The sequence below is a fragment of the Rhinopithecus roxellana genome, chromosome 14, assembly GCF_007565055.1.
Source record: "Rhinopithecus roxellana isolate Shanxi Qingling chromosome 14, ASM756505v1, whole genome shotgun sequence".
NCBI classification, from domain to species: Eukaryota; Metazoa; Chordata; class Mammalia; order Primates; family Cercopithecidae; genus Rhinopithecus; species Rhinopithecus roxellana.
In genome coordinates this window covers 48,372,574-48,390,094 of record NC_044562.1, presented here as the reverse complement: position 1 = coordinate 48,390,094, position 17,521 = coordinate 48,372,574, and the positions used below count along the sequence as shown (strand labels likewise).

Genomic DNA, 17,521 nt, shown 5'->3' with positions numbered 1-17,521 from the left:
GTGAAAGTTCATAGAAATTTATTATTTATAAATTTTATTTATAATAAAATAAAAATTTTCTATTTTATTTATAATAAAGTTTATATTCATTTATAATAAAATAATACAAATAAAATAAATAAATATTTTATTTATTTATAAAAACTGGAAACAATCCAAATGTCCATCAACAGGTAAGTGGATAAAAAATTATAGCATAGCCATACAATAGAATTCTTCTCAGAAATAAAAAAGAAAAACAATACCACTGATACATGCAACAATGTTGTGATAAGTGAAAGAAGCCAGGGAAATATGAAATTCTAGAAAGTGCAAACTAATCTAGAGTTAGTGGTATATATCAGTGTTATTGGAGTATGAGAACAGAGAGATGGATAGATTACAAAGTTTCATGAGAAAACTTCTACGGATAATAGAAATGTTATCTTGAATGCAGTGATGGTTTCACAGTTGGATACATATTTCAAAGTCAATTAAATAATTAAATAGGTACAATTTATTGTACTTTGATTGTACTTCTGTAAAGTTGTTAAAAAAAAAAAAGCTATAGAGTTTCTCTCTCCTTTGTTTACTTTTAGGACATACAGCAAATGCTGCTCATCAGTGTCAAAATAGTTCAAATAATTTTATGAAAAAAACCTCAACTTCTGTTGTTTATCAGGCAGATGTACAGGATAATGGTATAAATCAAAAGGTATACAATTATGCTTTACAGTTTGGTGTTGTATTTATTAATTTATCTACTTAACTTTTATTTCTATGAAATCTCTTCTTCAGCAGCATAGTACTGATTGTTTAGGGATATTGAGTTTTGTTCATGAAACCTGATCCATTTTCCAGGCTTTAAAGTGTTGAGTTAGCTTCGTGCTAAACGCACTATGGATTTTAGCAGAAAATAACCCAAACAAATATTTGGCAGTAATATTAATAATGACAGCTTGCATTTATTGATCATATACTATTGACCAGGTGTTGTACTAAGCTAGAATGAAGGAAAGCAATAATTGGGTAACATAAGATAAATATAAGAAGTTGGATAATACAAGATAAAAAGAAGAATAAGACATAATTGCTCCTCTAAAAGACTCATTGTCTAGTGAGGCAACAGACACAGAAAAATACTATTCCAATAAAATTATCCTGGAATGATGAATTTTAGTTTGGTTCTAAAGTGTTTTTAATAAGCATACACTGGTTTGGACTGGGTGTGAATGGATTAGATTGGATTTTTCTGAGACAAACTGAATGAGTCTAAAGTTTTTAGAACCAACCATATGTATATTACCATGCCTTTAGGCAAAATAGGGAAGATTGGAGAAGAAGTAGGTTTATACATTACTACATATTGAACTCAATTTTGGACTAGTTAAATTTGAGATTATATGCAAGGTATCCTAGGAGGCTGATGATATGTATTGTACCTAAACAGTTTTTATGAGTTACAAGATAAAAGAGGGAAAACATCTGTATTCATTGGTTAATTGATAGAAGGCAGAGTCTTTTTTGGAAGTACAGTTACTAATGTAATTTTTTCTCTTTAATGTGGTACCATGTAGAGAGATGGGATGGTATCTAAAAACTCAATTATTTTCGATGATAAAGGTAAGAAAATACACAATAGTCATAATTTTTCTGTTATTAAGTATGCAGTTACAGTTTTATTATATATTTTAAGTTGTTTTATCTGACTATAAAATATGCTTATTCTAAAAAATTAAGGCTGATATAAATTTTTTATGAATATAGATATTGTAATTAGCCCATATATTTGAGTGATTGCTGGATGAGTGTGCCTTTTGGAATTTGCAAAGTGTGGAAAAGATAGGGTCCCTGCTGTGGCTGTTTGTACTTACAGATAAAGATGCTGGCATACTGGCTTCAGGAGATTGGAATACAGAGAACTGTCCCCAAGATTGTTTCCATATTTCACTGCCGTTAATTTCCAACAAATGATACATTTTGTTTCCCATTTCTCTTTAAATGAAATATTCATTACCCAATATCTGTGTGCCTTGTTATGTTTATACAAGTCACTAAATATACTCACATGCATATCTGACATATGCATACAGAAAACATGAGACATCTTCCTCCAGTGGGTAAAGATCACCTCAAATTTAATACGAAGCTCAATAATCATCCTCTTCCCGAGCCTTTTATTTCACCCAGGCACAAAACCTAAGTTGCCGTGGACTCTTCCTCTTATATTTTGCACCTGAAAGTTCACACTTCCTGTCTACTCTACTTCCTTAATTTATTTTGATCTTCACTCTTTCCATTCCCGTTGCTCCTACCCTTGTTTTCTCCATTCTTCATTATTGTAATAACCTTCTTCCAATTTCATCTTCCTCTTGTTAACCTACTATACATTTTTCTATGAAACAATCTTCCTAAATCACAGCTTTGTTTATTTCACTATCCAAATGATTTTTCATTGCCTAATTACTGAAATGCAAACAGTTAATTCTAGCAGTGGGCTGTGGTTATAGCAGAAGATTAAGCTGGCATAAAGCCTTACATAAGGATTTCAGGCTTGTCTTTGAAGGCAATGGGAACCACTGGAAATTTGTAGGCAGTAAACATCAAAAAAGTCATCTTATTTTTGGAGAATTTCCTTGACTCAAATAAATCCCTGATTGTGGCAATTCTATTCACTGTGGCAGCTGAGCAGGGAGAATGTTGGAGTAATGCCATAATTAATATTAACCCTTGTCCCAGCAGTATCAGCTTCTCATATTTAAAGTTATCTCTTCTTTCTCTAGGAGGTATAAATATTTCAAGCCAAGGTTCAATTATTTCAGCTCAGATATCACCCACAAGAAATTTTTCCAGAGTTTCACAGGCATTTTTGGATCCTTCAAAAGAAGAGGTATATAGCAGTTCTTTTACCTCAAATACAAACACAATAAAAGGGATATGATCTTATGGTCATAATTGGTATGAAATGTCATGATTTATGTAACCATACAAAACAACTTTATTCCCTGAAATTAGTGGTACAATAATAACATTTTAATAGCCCTTGAACAGTCTGCTTAAATGTAAGCTACAAGATGTTAGTTCATGGTACATATCTGCAGCTTTTAGAGGAGGTATAAAGTTGGACTTCTTTGACTGGACTTGTACAGTAATGATTTAGTACTTTTTGACCAGAGATGAGTTACCTGCTGTTCGAGAGATACCAGCAAAGATTCTGGGTATAGCTTTTGTACATGAAATAGATTTTCTCTGTGGGTTGCCAACTTGTTATAAGAATAAAATATGTATCCTTTGTTTCATTGTTAGTATAGTATTAACTAGCTCAACTGCCCTAGGGAGTTAATGTGGTTTGAAATAGATTTCATTAAACTAGAAATTTACTAAATTATTTTTAAAAGAATTCTTCATAACTAGGGTAGAAAGTGACATTATTTTCCATGTCCTAGAATGCATAATAATTGGGACACTAAATTATGTATAACTCCTAAAATGTAGTATGTTTACCACAATGGGCTTTTCTGTAGTGCAGTTTTATAATAAACATTTGACAAATGTACATCAGGCTTAGTTCACTGTTCTACTATATCAATAGCCACATTAAATATGCTAAGAGTCACAAAACTTTTAACAGCTTTGACATTAGGCATCATATTGGCCAAAATATTATAAAGATTATGCCCTTAACTTAAAAAAAACTCCTTTAAAAACAGCGTCTAAATTTTATTACTGGCCTTTTTAGGGTAACGTGTGCACTAACGACATTGCCATCCATATTAAATCTTAGTTTACCATTCATATTAAATCTTAGATGTGTTAGATAAAAGTACAACTATATGCTAAATCCCAAAGTCTCAGCAAATTACCAAATGTGTAGGTGGTTTTAAGTACAACTTTTGATACAACTATGAGCTTTGAATTCTATAAATAATACCTGTAATATAATACATATTAATAACATATTAATACATATTATACATATAGTACATATTAATACCTGTTAATAACATAAAAACGTGCATTTCTTATAAATTGACATTAAAGAGAAATTCTCAAAATCTTAAATTTCTGTACTCTAAATATAGAAATAATAGTTGATGTTTGAGTCCTAAAAATTTTTTTTATGGATCTATTTGTTTTGCTGTTGTGAATTATGTAGAAGGAGACAAATGCTGATTGGGATGGAAGACCAACCAAGAGATCAAGCTATCTCTGCGAATCAGGTAAATATCAGCAGTAATTATTGAGTAAATCTTGCATTCTATTTATTCTTTCAACTAACATTTATTGAGTTTTTGCTTCATGTTAGATATGGTGCTAAGTTTTAACCATTCAAGGAAAAATGGCACAATTTTTGCTCCGGGCTCTTACAGTATACTTGGAAAGATAGTCATGGCCCAGTATGTTAAGAGTGATAAAGGAAGTGGGTATGTGTAAAACCTGGGAAAGTTATGGGAAAGAGAATGCATAGGCCTATCTAGGGTAATCACAGAAGCCTTTATAATTTAGAAAGACTGTGTTGAGACATGAAGGATCAGAAGGAATTTCCTATTTTCTTTTTGTTATTTTTATTGTTTGTACTAATGTTAACAACCAAAATTTGAAAAGAAAAATTGAAGTCTTTGTACTCATATCCTTATACTTACTGTTTTCTGCTTTTACAGCAGCTTCTCTCCCACACCACGACTTTATTAAGGTATAGTGGATAATTTAAAATTGTATATATTGACGGTACAGATGGTCCCTAACTTGTAATGGTTCAATTTAGGGTTTTTCAACTTTACTGTCTGTTTATTGGGGTATTAAATGCATTCTCAGCTTACAATATTTTTGACTCACAATTGGCTAATCAAGATGTAACACCATCCTAAGACAAAGAGAATCATATACAACTTGATATGTGTATATACAGTGAAATATTCACCACAAGCAAGCTAATTAACATATCCTCACTTCATATAGTTACTATTTGTGTGTGGTGGTGGAAGAAACTTACGAACTACTCTCTTAGCAGTTTTTAGTGACACAATATTGTTAACTGTAGTCACATTGTTGTACATTAGATCTTCTGCACTTATTTATCTTATGTATCCTCCTCCCCGTAACTCCTGGTCCACCATTCTATTCCCTGTTCCTATGACCTTGACATTTTTATATTACACATACAAATCATGCCGTTTTTGTCTTTCTGCATTTGGCTTATTCCACTTAGCATGATGTTCTCCAAGTTCTTTGATGTTGTCACAAATGGCAGGATTTCCTTTGTCTGAAAGGCTAAATAGTATTGTATCTTTCTGTCTGTCTGTCTGTGTATCTGTGTTTATTTATACATCTACTTAGACAGACAGATAGATCTAGCTCTTGGTTTATATCAGATCTTCTTTATCCCCTCATCTGTTGATGTACATTTGTTTGTATTTATTAGCTATTGTGAATAATGCTGTAGTAAACATGGGAGTGCAGATATCTCTTCAACATACTGATTTCATTTCCTCTGGATATGTACCCAGAAGTCGAATTGCTAGATCATAAGGTAATTGTTGAGGAACCTTCATACTGTTTTCCACAATGTCTGTACAAATTTACATTTCTACCAACAATATGCAAGGATTTGTTTTTCTTCACAATCTTGCCAACACTTGTTGTCTTTTACTTTTTTGATAATAGGCATTCTAAGAGATGTGAAGTGGTATATCATTGTGGTTTTGATTGTATTTCCCTGAGATTAGTCATGTTGAGCATCCTTTCATATACTTTTTGTTTATTTCCATGCCTTTGTTTGATACATGTAGTTAAGTCTGTTCATGTATTTTGCTCATTATTTTTAATATATATTATTTTACTATTGAGTTGTTTCAGTTTTTTATATACTTGGGATAACAACACCTTATCAGATATGTGGCTTACAGATATTTTATACAATTCTGTAGGTTCTTTCTCACTCTGTTGATTGTTTTACAGCAATGCAAAAACTTTTACATTTGATGCAATCTCATTTTTCTATTTTTGCTTTTATTGCCTATGCTTTTAGTGCCATATCCAAACATTTATTGCCTAGATCAACATCAAGAAGCTTTGTATGCTTTCTCTTACAATTTTATGCCTTAAGACTTTATGTTTATATCTTTAATTCATTTTTTGTTGTTTTTTGTATATGATGTGAGGTAAGGGTCCAATTTAATTCTTCTGCCTGTGAACATACTGTTTTCTAAACAATATTTATTGAAAGAATTATCTTTCCCCATTGTTTCTTTTTTATGTTATTTTTAATTGGCATATAGTTGTTTTCTATGTTTATGTTGTTTTATTTTATTTTTAATGGGCAAATAGTTATTTTCTTTATTAAGAAAATCTTTTGTTTTAGGCTGAGTGGTACATGTGCAAGTTTGTTTTACAGATAAACTTATGTCATGAGGGTTTGTTGTATAGATTATTTCTTCACCCTGGTACTAAGCCTAGTACTAGTACTCAGTCATTATTTTTTCTGATCCTCTCCCTCCTCCCACCCTCTACCACAGTGTGGCCTCAGTGTCCTTGTTCCCCTCTTTGTGTCCATGTGTTCTCATCATTTAGTTTCCACTTATAAGTGAGAACATGCAGATTTTGTTTTCTGTTCCTGTGTTAGTTTGCTAAGGACAATGGCCTCCAGCTCCATCCATGTTCCTGCAAAGGACATGATCTAATTCTTTTCTGTGGCTGCATAGTATTCCATGGTGTATATGTGCCATATTTTAAAAAATTTAGTCTACCATTGATGAACATTTAGGTTGATTCCATGCCTTTGCTATTGTGAGTAATGTGCCACAATGAACATACACATGCATGTGTCTTTATGATAGAATGGTGTATGTTCCTTTGGATATATAGCCAGTAATGGGATTGCAGGGTCAAATGGTAGTTCTGTTTTTAGCCCTTTGATGAATCATCACACTACTTTCCACAGTGATTGAATTAATTTACGGTCCCACCAACAATGTATAAATGTTCCCTTTTCTCTGCAACCTTGCCAGCATCTATTATTTTTTCTTTTTAATACTAACCATCCTGACTGGTGCAAGATGGTATCTCATTGTGATTTTGATTTGCATTTATCTAATGATCAGTGATATTGAGCTTTTAAAATATGCTGCTGACTGCATGTTTATCTTCTTTTGAAAAGTGTCTGTTTGTATCCTTTGCTCTCTTTTTAATGGGATTTTTTTTTTCTTGTAAATTTGTTTAAGTTACTTACAAATGCTGAATATTAGACTCTTGCCACATGCATAGTTTGCAAATATTTTTTCCCATTTTGTAGGTGGTTTGTTTACTGTGCTACTAGTTTCTTTTGCCGTGCAGAAGCTCTTTAGTTTCAGTAGACCCCATTTGTCAATTTTTGCCTTTGTTGCAATTGCTTTTGGCATATTCCTCATGAAACCTTTGCCAGTTCCTGTGTCCAGAATGGTATTGCCTCCATTGTCTTCCACGGTTTTAATAAATCGGGTTTTACATTTCAGTCTTTAATTCATCTTGTGCTGATTTCTGTATAGGAGGGGCCCAGTTTCGATCTTCTGCATATGGCTAGCCAGTTATTCCAGAACCATTTATTGAATAGGGAATCCTTTCCCCATTGCTGGTTTTTGTCAGCTTTGTTGAAGATCTGGTGGTTGCAGGCCTATGTGTCTACTTTTGTACCAATACCATGCTGTTCTGGTTACTGTAGACCTGTAGTATAGTTTGAAGTCAGGTAACTTGATGCCTCCTGCTTTGTTCTTTTTGTTTAGGATTGCCTTGGCTATTCAGGCTCTTTTTTTTTTTTTTTTTTTTTTTTTTTTTTTTTTTTTTTTTGGTTCCATATAAATTTTAAAGTAATGTTTTCTTGTTTGTGAAGAATGCCATTGGTAGTTTGATAGGAATGGCATTGAATCTGTAAATTGCTTTGGGCAGCATGGTCATTTTAACAATATTAATTCTTCCTATCTATGAGCATAGTATCTTTTTCTATTTGTTTGTGTCATCTCTGGTTTCTTTGAGCAGTGTTTTGTAATTCTCAGTGAAGAGATCTTGCACCTCCCTGGTTAGTGGCATTTCTTCAGTATTTCATTCATTTTATGGCTGTTGTGAATGACATTGCATTCCTGATTCAGCTCCCGACAGGCTATACATGCATGGCACCAGAATTTCTTCTGCTGAGGGCCTCAGGAAGCTTCCATTCATGGCAGAAGGTGAAGGGGAAGCAGGCTTATCACATGGTGAGAAAGCAGCAGTGGGTGGGTGCCACACTTTTAATCAGAACTCAGAGTGAGAACTCACTGTTTATCATGAAACGGGCACAAAGTCATTTATGGGGAATCCATTCCCATGACCAAAACACCTCCCATCAGGCCCCACCTCCAATATCAGGGATTATACTTCAACATGAAATATTGAGGGGACAAAACATCCAAACCATATCATTCTGCCACTGGCCACCAAATCTCATGTATGTTTTATATTGCAAAATACAATCATCCCTTCCCAGTAGTCCCCCCAAATCTTCACTTATTCCAGCATTAATTCAATAAAAAGTCTAAGGTCCAAAATTTAATTTGAGACTTAAGGTATGTTGCCTTCACTTATGAGCTTGTCAGATCAAAAACATGTTATTACTCCCAAGATACTATGGTGGTACAGGCATTGGGTAGACATTTCCATTCCAAGAGGGAGAAAACAGCCAAAATAAAGGGGCAATGTGCCCCATGCAAATCTAAAACCTAGCAGTGCCAACATTAAATCTCAAAGCTCCAAAATAATCTCCCTTGATTCCATCTCTCTCATCCTGGGGAAACTAAAAAAAGGGGGTGTGCTCCCAAGGCATTAATCATCCCCACTACTGTGGCTTTTCAGGGTGGAGCCCCCATGGCTTCTGTCACTGATTTGAGTCTAATGCCTGCTGCTTTTCCATGCTGAGGCGTCAAGCTGTTGGTGGCTGTACCATGCTGGCATCTGGAGCACAGTGGTCCTATTCCCACAGTTCCACTAGGTAGTGCCCAGTGAGGACTCATGTGAGTGCTTCAATCCTACATTTCCCCTTGGCACTGCCCTACTACAGTCTCTCTGCAGGGGCTTCAGTCCTGCAGCAGGCTTCTACCTGGGCACCCTGCCTTTCTCATACATACTCTGAAATCTATGTGCAGCTGCCAAACCTCCTTCACTCTTATATTCTGTAAGCCTGCAGACTAAACAGCACATAGAACCTGACAAGGCTTATGCCTTGCAATGTCCACAGTGGCATCCCAAACTGTACCTGGGGCCTTTGAGCTGAGGCTGGAGCTGGAGTGGCCAGGATGTGAGCAGCAGTGTCCTGAGGCTGAGCAAAGGAGCAGGTTCCTGGGTCTGGCCCCTAAAACCATTCTTTCCTCCTAGGCCTCTGGGCCTGTGATGGGAGGGTCTTTCCCAAAGATTTCTGAAATGCCTTCAAGGGCTTTTTTCCACTGTCTTGGTTGTTAACACTTGGCCCCCTTTTAGTCATGCTAATCTCTCTAGTAAGTGATTGGTCCACAACTCGCTTGTATTTCTGTCTTGAAAACACCTTTTCCTTTTCTATCACAAAGACAGTTTGTGAACTTTACAAATTTTTACACTTTGCTTCTTTTTTAAATGTAAGTTCCACCTTTAAGTCATTTCTTTGCCCCAATATCTGATTATAGGTTATTAGAAGTAGCCACATCATTTCTTGAATGCTTTGCTGCTTAGAAATTTGTTCTGCCAAATACTCTAAGACATCACTCTTTAAGTTCAACCTTCCACAAATGCCCAGGACATGGACACAATGCAGTCAAGCTCTTTGCTAAGTCATTGCTTCTGATGAGAGCTTCAGAAAGCTTCCACTCATGGCAGAAGGTGAAGTGGGGGAGCAGGCATATCACTTGGTAAGAAAGCAGCAGTGGGTGGGTGCCAAACTCTTTTAAACAGCCAGTTCTCATGTGAACTCAGCACAAGAACTCATTCATTACTGCTGTAAGGAGGGCACCGAGTCATTCATGAGGGATCTGTACCCATGATCCAAACACTTCCCACCAGGCCTCACTTTCAACACTGGGGGATTACATTTCAAACTGGTACTTGAAGGGATAAAACATCCAAACCATATCAGTGAGTTTGTACTTTTGTGTGTTTTCATAATGGTGAATATCACTTGAGTTTCAATTTTTTTTGAGCTTTTCTTTTCTCCCCTCCCCTCCCCTCCCCTCCTCTCCCCTTCCCTCCTCTCCCTTCCCCTCCCCTCCCCTCCCCTCTCCTCCCCTCCCTTCCCCTTCCCTCCTCTCCTCTCCTCTTCTCTTTTTCTTTTCCTTTTCATTTGTTTTTGTTTTTTTTTCCTTTTCTTTTTCAGATCCAGCTCTGTCACCCAGGCTGGAGTGCAGTGGCATGATCTCAGCTCACTGTAATCTCCACATCCTTGACTCAAGCCATCTTCCCACCTCAGCTTCCCAAATATCTGAGACTACAGACACATACCACCACACCAGCGAGTTTTTGTATTTTTTTGGTATACAGATGGGCTTTTGTCATGTTGCCCAGGCTGTTCTCAAACTCCTGGCCTCAAAGCAATCCATCTGCCTCAACCTCCCAAAGTGCTGGGATTACAAGCATGATCAAACATGCCAGGCCCAGAGCATTTCTTATAGGACCGGTTTAGTGGTGATGAATTCCCTCAGTATTTGCTTGTTTGGGAAAAGCTTTATTTCTCCTTAGTTTGTGAAGCTTAATCTTGTTAAATATAGAATTTTTGGCCAGCAGAATTTCTATATTATATATATATGTACACACTATATATATGTGTGTGTGTGTATATATATATATATTTTTTTTTCTTTCAAAACTTTGAATATTTTATGTCATTCTCTTCTGGCCTGTGAGGTTTCTGCTGAGAAATCTACTGTTATTCTAATGAGGTTTTCTTTGTAAGTGACTAGATGCTTTTCTCTAGCTGATTTTATAATTTATTCTTTCACTTTGACTGTAGTCTGGGACCCCAATTTTAACATATATTAGATCACCTGATACTTTCCTGCAGGTTATTGAGGCTCTCTTAACTACTTACAAATCTTTTAAAAATACACATGCTTCAGTTTGTATAGTTTCTAATTCTATGTCTTTGAGATTATTTTATTTGTCTGTAGTGTCAAATCACACCAGTAAGTTTTTAATCTCAGATAATGAGGTATTTTACAAGTTCTATTGGCCCTTTTTATATCTTAACATCTCTCCCCCTCATTAAATGTTTCTAAGGTCTGTCCTGTTAATTCTGTCATCTCTGCTATTTCTCAATCTATTTCTGTTGACTAATATTTTTCCTAGTTATGTCTCTTCTTTTCCTGTTTCTGTCCATGGCTGACATATTTTATTGCATACCAGACAGTTTTATTGCTATGCTATTGTCGAGTTTTGTCTGCTTTCAAAAATTGGAGAATTTTGTTTTAACAGGTTTATGTATGATCATGATTTTTTAAGGCTTATGTTTAAATGTTGTTATGGGACGTATAATGTCAATTTTACTTTATGGATCCTTCAGTTCTCCTAAATGGAGATGAATTTTCTGTGGTCTCTATAAGATGTGCTAGACATTCTACCAAGTCCCTCCTCTCTTACTAGTCAGTTAGGAAATATTTTCCAGTCTTGTGTGAAATTGAGACTTATTCTTTTCACACCTCCACAGTAATATTTTTTTCTACAAGAAGTTGTCGTTTGCCTGGGTATCATACTAGATTGTGCAACTTAATGTAGAGCTAAAATCTCAACAGGGTGCCATTTTAGAAGCATGGACTTCTTCCTGTATATAATGCCATATTTTCCTGGTATTATTCTCCATAGTTTGTAGCTGTCTTAGCTTTTTAAAATCTCTGTATAATTTCTAACTCCTCAAATTAGTTAAGCCACCATTGTATATTATTGCTTGGAAAGTGTCTTTAGTTAATAATATGTGGTAATTTAAAACTTCACTTTATCTTTATCCCTTTGTGCAGAGAGTACATTATTGTAATTCCTGTTCTCCACATGTAAAAAGATTATTCATATAGTCTAATTTTCTGATTGATTATGGTAAGAAGGCTGGTCAAGTGTCAGTTATTCTATTATGACTACAAACCATCAAACAGGATTTTTAACTACTCGAGGAGATATTATATATGTATTTTTTAACTACATGGTTCAAATTTTTCTGCAGTTGTCTCATTTAAGATGTTTTTATTTATAAGTAGGCTTGATCTCTTCTTTATCATTCTTTTTCCTGTCTGAAAATAAACTTGTACTAGTTTTGTAAAGAGAATGAGAAAATTTCCACCATTTTATTCCCCAGAATGTTCAATGTAACATTTAATCATCTGTTCTTTAAAGTTTATGTAAAATGTAGCAGTTAATATTTGCATCCTATTAACTGTTTCTCCTTTGCATTTTTTTATTTTTATTTTTTTATTTTTATTTTTTGAGACGGAGTCTGGCTCTGTGGCTCAGGCTGGAGTGCGGTGGCACCATCTCCGCTCACTGCAAGCTCCGCCTCCCAGGTTCACACCGTTCTCCTGCCTCAGCCTCCCAAGTAGCTGGGACTACAGGCGCCCGCCACTGCGCCCGGCTAGTTTTTTTGTATTTTTTTTAGTAGAGACGGGGTTTCACCGTGTTAGCCAGGATGGTCTCGATCTCCTGACCTCCTGATCCGCCCGTCTCGGCCTCCCAAAGTGCTGGGATTCTCCTTTGCATTTTTATGGTGATTACCCTTTCAAGTTTGCCATCTTTCCTTAGTCAATTTTGTTAGATTGTATTTTGCTAGGAAATAATGAATTAGACTTATTGGCCTAGAGATGCATGTAGTTATTATTTCAATAATTCTAATTTCTCCTAATTTTGTATTTACATTATCTAACACTAACTAGTCTTTTCTCTCTTATTTCCCTTATTAGCAGTTTCAAAAGCAGCTTTCTTCTTCCTTAACATTTTCAGAAGTTCAGATTTTTAATTCACTATTTGCTTGGGTTTCTTTTTTTTAAATTTTAATGTCTATTTTAGTCCTTTTAAATTATGTTCTCGTTCTTTTAACATTTCTTTGAATGAACACACTCTTGAAAAGATTGCACAAATTTGGGTATTTGAAAGGACTCACAAGACTATATTGAGCATACCAACATAAACTATATAGCAAAAGATATTGTGTGACTAGAGAAAGAGAGGACAAGCAAGCATTAAGGGCCCAAGAATCATACAGGCACAACCTCCTCAGAACCCTTATTCACACATGGACACATTTCATTTGTGGATCTATATGAAAAAAAAAATTGTTTTCTGGAAAGCTCTCAATGTACTAATTCTTAGTAGGGTGTTTTTATGCCCCTCTGGTTACACAGCCAACCCATGTTGTGTATTTGATTAATCTGAGTGAAAACCATTAGTAAACAAAGCTTACTCTGAAGTTCTCCAGGGAAGTTTGGGATCTTAAATTTCAAATCATAAATTGCATGGTCCTAGCTTGTGCAAAAATGAAAAATCAGTTATCTAAACTTCCACAGAGTTAAGGATAGAACACTCCCAGACCATCTGTTAACTCTATCTTCCAAAATTGTGTTTCTTTTTTGTTTTTTCGTGGAGCCTCATTCTCTCACCCAGGCTGGAGTACAGTGGTGCAATCTTGGCTCGCTGCAACCTCTGCCTCCTGGGTTCAAGAGATTCTCCTGCCTCAGCCTCCCGAGTAGCTGGGATTACAGGTGTGTGTCACTATACTCCACTAATTTTTGTATTTTTAGTAGAGATGGAGTTTCTCCATGTTGGCCAGGCTAGTGTCGAATTCCTGACCTCAGGTGATCCACCCACCTCTGCTTCCTAAAGTGTTGGGATTGCAGGCATGAGCCACCTCACCTGACTGGGTTTTTGTTTTATTTAAAAATTACATTGTGCTGGGTGCAGTGGTTCATGCCTGTAAACCCAGCACTCTGGGAGGCTGAGATGGGTTCATTGCTTGAGCTCAGCAGTTTGAAACCAGCCTGGGCAAAATGGTGGTACCCTGTCTCTACCAAAAATACAAAAACTTAGCCAGGCATGTTGGCACACATCTGTGATCCCAGGTACTTGGAAAGCTGAGGTGGGATAATGACTTGACCTGGGAGGCAGAGGTTGCAGTGAGCCATGATCATGCCAGGGCACTCCAGCCTGGGTGAAAGAGTGAGACACAATCTCAAAAATTAAATAAAATAAGAAAAAATAGAAATTATATAATAATAATAATAGCTTTCATACTCTATATTTTACTATGAATGTACAACTCAACACTGTGCATTTTGATGTCAGTTGTCCTGCTTTTCATTGGTTTATATGTAATTTTTAACTTTCCCTCTTAGAATCCCTTTCAGTGTAACAGTTACCTGGGTGAATATTGCTTTCATTTCTAATTTTGATAACATTCTTATTATTTATTTTTAATTCATTTGAATTGATATCAAAAAATTAAATCTCTATTGACATTGCTAATTTTGATAACATTTCTATTATTTATTTTTAATTTATTTGAATTAGTATCAAAAAACATAGGCTTCAAATCTCTTTTCATTGATGTTAAATTTTCTTTATAGCTAAACATGTGATATGATATATGACATTTTTAAGTGTGTTATGAATATACAAAATAAGTCTATTTTCTGAGGGATGCAAGATTTTTATTATTATTGTTATTATTATTATTATTATTATTATTTTGAGACGGAGTCTCATTCTGTTGCCTAGGCTGGAGTGCAGTGGTGCAATCTCGGCTCACCGCAACCTCCGCCTCCCGTGTTCAAGTGACTCTCCTGCCGCAGCCACCCGAGTAGTTGGGATTACATGTACCCACCGCCATACCCAAATAATTTTTGTATTTGTAGTAGAGAACAGGTTTCGGTATGTTGGTCAGGCTGGTCTTAGATTCCTCACCTCAGGTGATCTGCTCACCTCAGCCTCCCAAAGTGCTGTGATTACAGGCATGAGCCACTGCACCTGGCCGGGATGCAGGATTCTAATCCACATATTGGCCAGGCATATGGTCTCTGTTGCAGCTACTCACTCTATCCTAAGGAAATCAGCCAGAGATAATACATAATGAATAGGCGTGGCTATAAATTTTCCATCAGTTTTGCTTCCGAGGATGACCATAACCTCCTCCCTGAAAATAACAGAGTGCTGTAAAGTACAGCTGGAGGAGGTTGGGGTAGAGAAACCCTCTTTTATTTCTCAGCAGAGGGCTTAATATTTACTAATATATTAATCCTGTCCCCATAACACAGAAATAACTGTGTTTTTTAAAAAAATCAAATGATATATTCTGCAAATAATAAAATGTAGTTACTTCCTTTGCAATTCTTATAATTGTAGTTTTCTTTGCACTCTTCCCTTTCCTAAGACCTGAAGTGCAATGATTAATAAAGTGGTAAAAGTGGGCTCTTTATCTTCTTTCTTAGTAAAAAAAAAGTTTAAATAATTTCTTATTAAGTATGATATGTACTTGATCTTTTGGTAGATAATAATGTTAGGCTAAGAAAATATCTCTCTACTTCTAATATGCAAAACTTTCTTATTAGTGGTGAATTTTGACTTTTTAAAATATATTTTATGTGTCTGTTAAGGCTATCATATTTTATTGTTAAAACAGCCACACACCCTTGATTAAATCAGTTTTATCTATCATGTGTTTTTCTTCTTATACATGTGTAGATTAAATTTACTAGTAATTTGTTTAGGATTTTAGCATCTAGGTTCTTGAGAGAGGTTGGGTTGTAATTTTCCTTTCTCATAGTATCCTGATACGGTTTTCGTGTCAAGATTATACTAGCTCCATGAGTTAATTATGTTGCCTACTTTTACTGTTTTATAAACGTTTACAGAGTTGAAATTATATATTCTTTGAATGTTTGGTAGAAGTCACTGTTAAAATAAATAACCTAGTCTTTGTTCTTTTAGTGAGAAAAAGCTAAATTATGAATTCAATTACTTTAGTGATTCAAAATTATTTTTCTTCTTTTTGAGTGTTTTCAGCAAGTAACTTTTTTTCTAAATTTAATTCATATACATTTTCAGATATGCTTGCGTAAAGTTATAATATATCGTATTTATTTAGATGAGATTATTGAAAGGCAGTATGGCATAGTCACTAAGAGAATATACTTAGGTAGATAGGTTTAATCCACACTCCAGTACTTAAAATGCATATTAGTTTGACCAAGTTATTTAATGTCTCTGTTCTTTAGATTTTCCAACTATAAAATAAGTATAATAGTAGTAATACATATGATTGTTATGGGAATTCAATGAGTTTATATTTTAAACTTTTTAGAACAGTATATGAAACTTAATTGGTGATATGTAACTATGAAAATATAAAATGTATCAAAAAACTTGCCTTATAATACCTCATTTTTTTCTAAATCATGTTTAATATCCAATTTTGTTTATTAGTTTGTACTCATGAGTTAGTTACTAAATTTTGTACTCCTGGGTTAGTTACTCTAAATTTACTTTATTTTTGTTGGTGGTCATTTATAATTTAATCGCATTGTAGACTGAGAGTATGATCTTTATGATACCAACCATAAAGAGGAATCTAGAGCATGCTTTATGGCTTAGCAAACATGATTAATATTTAATAGGTTCTGTGTGGTTGAAAACAATCAATATTGTTCAATTTGGGATGTAATGTTCTAAATATGTCCATTCAATCAAGATAGTGAATTGTGTATTTCAAATATGTAGCTTATTATATATTCAAATACACATATACACTTATATTTTACTCCTTGTTCTAAAATTATTGAAAATAATGAGAGTGGGTTTGAAAACTCGTTAATGTAGCTCTGACCATTTTAAAAAATATTTTTGATCTAGTGATTAGACATATCCAAATTTTAGAACCATCTTATCTTCCAGGTGAATTGAATATTCCTATCATCATGCAGTGACCTTTACCATAAGTTATGTTTTTGGCTTAAATTAAATGTGTCTATTATTAATATAGAGACGTCAGTTCCTAATCTTAGTGTCTTTATTTGTTTAGATGCCTCTTGTAGACAATCTACAGCTGGATTTTGCTTTATTTTTATTGTCTTAGCATTTCTGAATTTTAACTGAACCCAATCAATTTGTATTTATGTAAATTACAAATCTTTGGAAGTTTTTTACTGCCTTATTTGTGGTTTCTCTTTGTTCTACTTTTTAATATATTTTTATTTATTCTTTATTGCATTCTCTTAGAGTGCTAAATTTAGTTTTCATCTAGGTTTTCTTTTCTGTTTTACAAATTGCATAACATATGTATATTTCTTTTGGCAATTACCCTAACATTTTGTTTAAATTTTTATGGATACGTAAAAGTCAGATATATTTCTGGGGTACATAAGTATTTTGATATAAGCATACAATATATAGTGATAAGTCTGGTTAATTGGGAGATCTGTCACTCAAACATTTGTTATTTCTTTGTGTTGAACACTGTAAATTTACTCTTCTAGTTCTGTTGAAGTATATTTAAAATAAAAGTTAAAGTTGGATAATTTACTTCTAATCATCACTTTGTATCATA

At 34.5% G+C, this 17,521-nt stretch overlaps 1 protein-coding gene across 1 annotated transcript in view; it reads left to right on the top strand.

Moving 5' to 3' along the window:
- The window catches only part of FSIP2 (fibrous sheath interacting protein 2), a 93,038-nt gene that overhangs the window by 22,088 nt on the left and 53,429 nt on the right, over positions 1 to 17,521 (top strand). The window contains 4 exon segments of the mRNA XM_030916672.1: positions 579 to 694; positions 1,557 to 1,602; positions 2,763 to 2,869; positions 4,136 to 4,199. Coding sequence (XP_030772532.1) covers positions 579 to 694; positions 1,557 to 1,602; positions 2,763 to 2,869; positions 4,136 to 4,199 — 333 coding nt within the window.